Genomic DNA, 2,546 nt, shown 5'->3' on the forward strand with positions numbered 1-2,546 from the left:
AGAAAACAGCCAGTGTGAACACAAATGCACCAAATCACAGGAGGTCACCTGAAACTGTTGTGAAAGATGTTCTCCAGATGAGAGCAGTAAGAGCGCGACCATTCCCGAGCTTACCTGCGGGAATCACCCGAGGAGCGAGATGAACATCACAAGGCCCATGAACTGGGTGAACAGCAGCAGCGGAGTGAAAAACGACCACACGGGCCACAAAGCGATGTTGAAGCTGAAAGGAGAGACCACAGGCTGACAACCAGCTACCAGCTACACACGCTTATTCTGCTGTAGGGTCTGCAGCCGGAGAACTGTTACTACAAGTTCATTCAGCCAACAACATTATGTGTATTTTTTTTCCTCTCAATGATGCGATCTAACAAATATTGGAACTATCATAATCTCTTCAAAAAGTACTTGGACTAGAGTCACAGGTCTTCTAATGCAGGCCGGCTTGGCTGAAGGGAACTTAAGTGATTAAAGTCGGGGTCTGCAATGGGACATGAACTAGAATGGCCGTAGTCTGCTCTCAACATCCCACACTATCAAACCATTACGGTAAAAAGATGGTTAAAAGCATTTTTCTGTTAGAAACAGAATGAAAAAAGCAACCATTTATAACTTGCTATTAAATTTTCCACTGAGAAAAACACTATTCCTATCACTAAGGTAAAACACTTTAAGTGCAACTGACTTTTGTGAACTGAATTCATAAGAGCAGAAGGTAAATGGGAAGAACTATAGTCAATTAAATGCTTCAGACAGTTATTGACTTTAAAATGTAACATTTTAGTAAGTAGAACTTTAAAAGAGCTATAATTATACTGTCCTGAAAAATTAAATAACATTTCTGGGGGTGACAGTAGCCTTGTAAGAAAATGTAAAATAACACAGCTGCCTACCTACATTACTGAAGGGTTAATAAGAGCCACATCATAACGTAATATGTTAAATACCCTTGACCTTCAACTACAGAAAATAAATCATTTAAAAAAAAAAGGTTTAAACTGAGTATGTACAAAAGCAGGTGGTTTTCCAAAATCATAATTGATTTAACATCAAGAAACAAACAAACCAAAGGGCTACATCCACGAAACAGCATTTCATCGTGACACTGAGCCATGCAGAACGGCACTCTTGCTTATATCCATTGGCCTGTGGTAAAGCCCGTTTCTTTTATGTTGTTTCACTTAACGTCACAGACCCTAACGACGATGTTAAGTGAGGACTCGCTGTACATAAAGAGTAATTTTTCTCCCTGACAGGCAGGATCCTGGGATTTCTTTCTTTCTTTTTTTTTTTAATATATTTTATTGATTTTTTTTTAGAGAGAAGGGGGGAGAGTAGAGAGTTAGAAACATCGATGAGAGAGAAACATCGATCAGCTGCCTCCTGCACATCCCCCACTGGACCAGCTGCCCTGCACATCGCCCACTGGGGATGTGCCCGCAACCCAGGTACATGCCCTTGACCGGAATCGAACCTGGGACCCTTCAGTCCGCAGGCCAACGCTCTATCCACTGAGCCAAACCGGTTTTGGCTATTTCTTTTGTATTTACTGTATTTAACAGATATTTCTTCAGTGAGCAAGTGTACTTTTGTAAACAATAAAATCACTTTTTTCTCACTGAGTGCCTATTAACTTATGAAGAAAGACACCAACTGAGGTATTTTTATAAGAGCAAAAGCATATAGCCCTAGCTGACTTGGCCCAGTGGATAGAGCGTCAGCCTGCGGACTGAAAGGTCCCAGGTTCAATTCTGGCCAAGGGCACATGCCTGGGTTGTGGGCTCGATCCGCAGTAGGGGGTGTGCAGGAGGCAGCCGATCAATGATTCTCTCTCATCACTGATGTTTCTACCTCTATCTCTCTCTCCCTCTCCCATCCTCTCTGAAATGAATAAAAATATATTTTTTTTAAAAAAAGAAATTAAAAAAAAAAGGACAATCTCGTTGTAAAATAGTGTGGCATTATTTACTGAAATTGGAGGCATGCACACCCTATGAGCCAACAATTTCACTTGTAGAGATAACGCCTCCTCATTAAGTCAGGTTTCTTGGAATGCTGAAAATCAATGTGGAAGATGGCTGGTTCACACTGGGTTGTGGGTTCGATCCCCAGTCCCAGTCGGGGTGTGTGTGGGAGGCAACCGATCAAGTGTCTCTCTCACATATACATCCAACAGAAATGTGCACATATTCTCAAGAGACATACACTAGAATGTTCTTGATAGCTTCATTAATAACACCTCCAAACTGGAAACAATCCAAATGTTATCAATAGAAAAACAAACTGGGATTCAGCTACAGGCTGGACTGCCCGACAGCAATGAACAACTGCTACTCACAACAATGCGGATGAATCATATGTGTAAACAGCAAACATCAAAGAATAGATGCTACGAGTCCATTTCTATAAAGTTTAAAAAAAAAAAAAGACAGAACAGAGTACTTACGAGGTGCACGAGAGCAATCAGCACACAGGTCAGGACAGTGTTTACTTGGGGCAGTGACTATGGGGAGGTGGGAAGGGATTTTGAGGTATTGGCTCGATTC

At 41.5% G+C, this 2,546-nt stretch overlaps 1 protein-coding gene across 1 annotated transcript in view; it reads right to left on the bottom strand.

The window, feature by feature from the left end:
* TMEM128 (transmembrane protein 128) overlaps positions 1-2,546 on the bottom strand; it is an 8,274-nt gene that overhangs the window by 2,343 nt on the left and 3,385 nt on the right. Inside the window, exon 5 of the mRNA XM_015565798.1 lies at positions 115-223. Within this exon, the coding sequence (XP_015421284.1) occupies positions 124-223 (100 nt within the window). The 3' untranslated portion in view covers positions 115-123. The remainder of the gene's footprint in view (positions 1-114; positions 224-2,546) is intronic.

This window comes from Myotis davidii, unplaced genomic scaffold, assembly GCF_000327345.1.
Source record: "Myotis davidii unplaced genomic scaffold, ASM32734v1 scaffold960, whole genome shotgun sequence".
In the NCBI taxonomy this organism is placed as follows: domain Eukaryota; kingdom Metazoa; phylum Chordata; class Mammalia; order Chiroptera; family Vespertilionidae; genus Myotis; species Myotis davidii.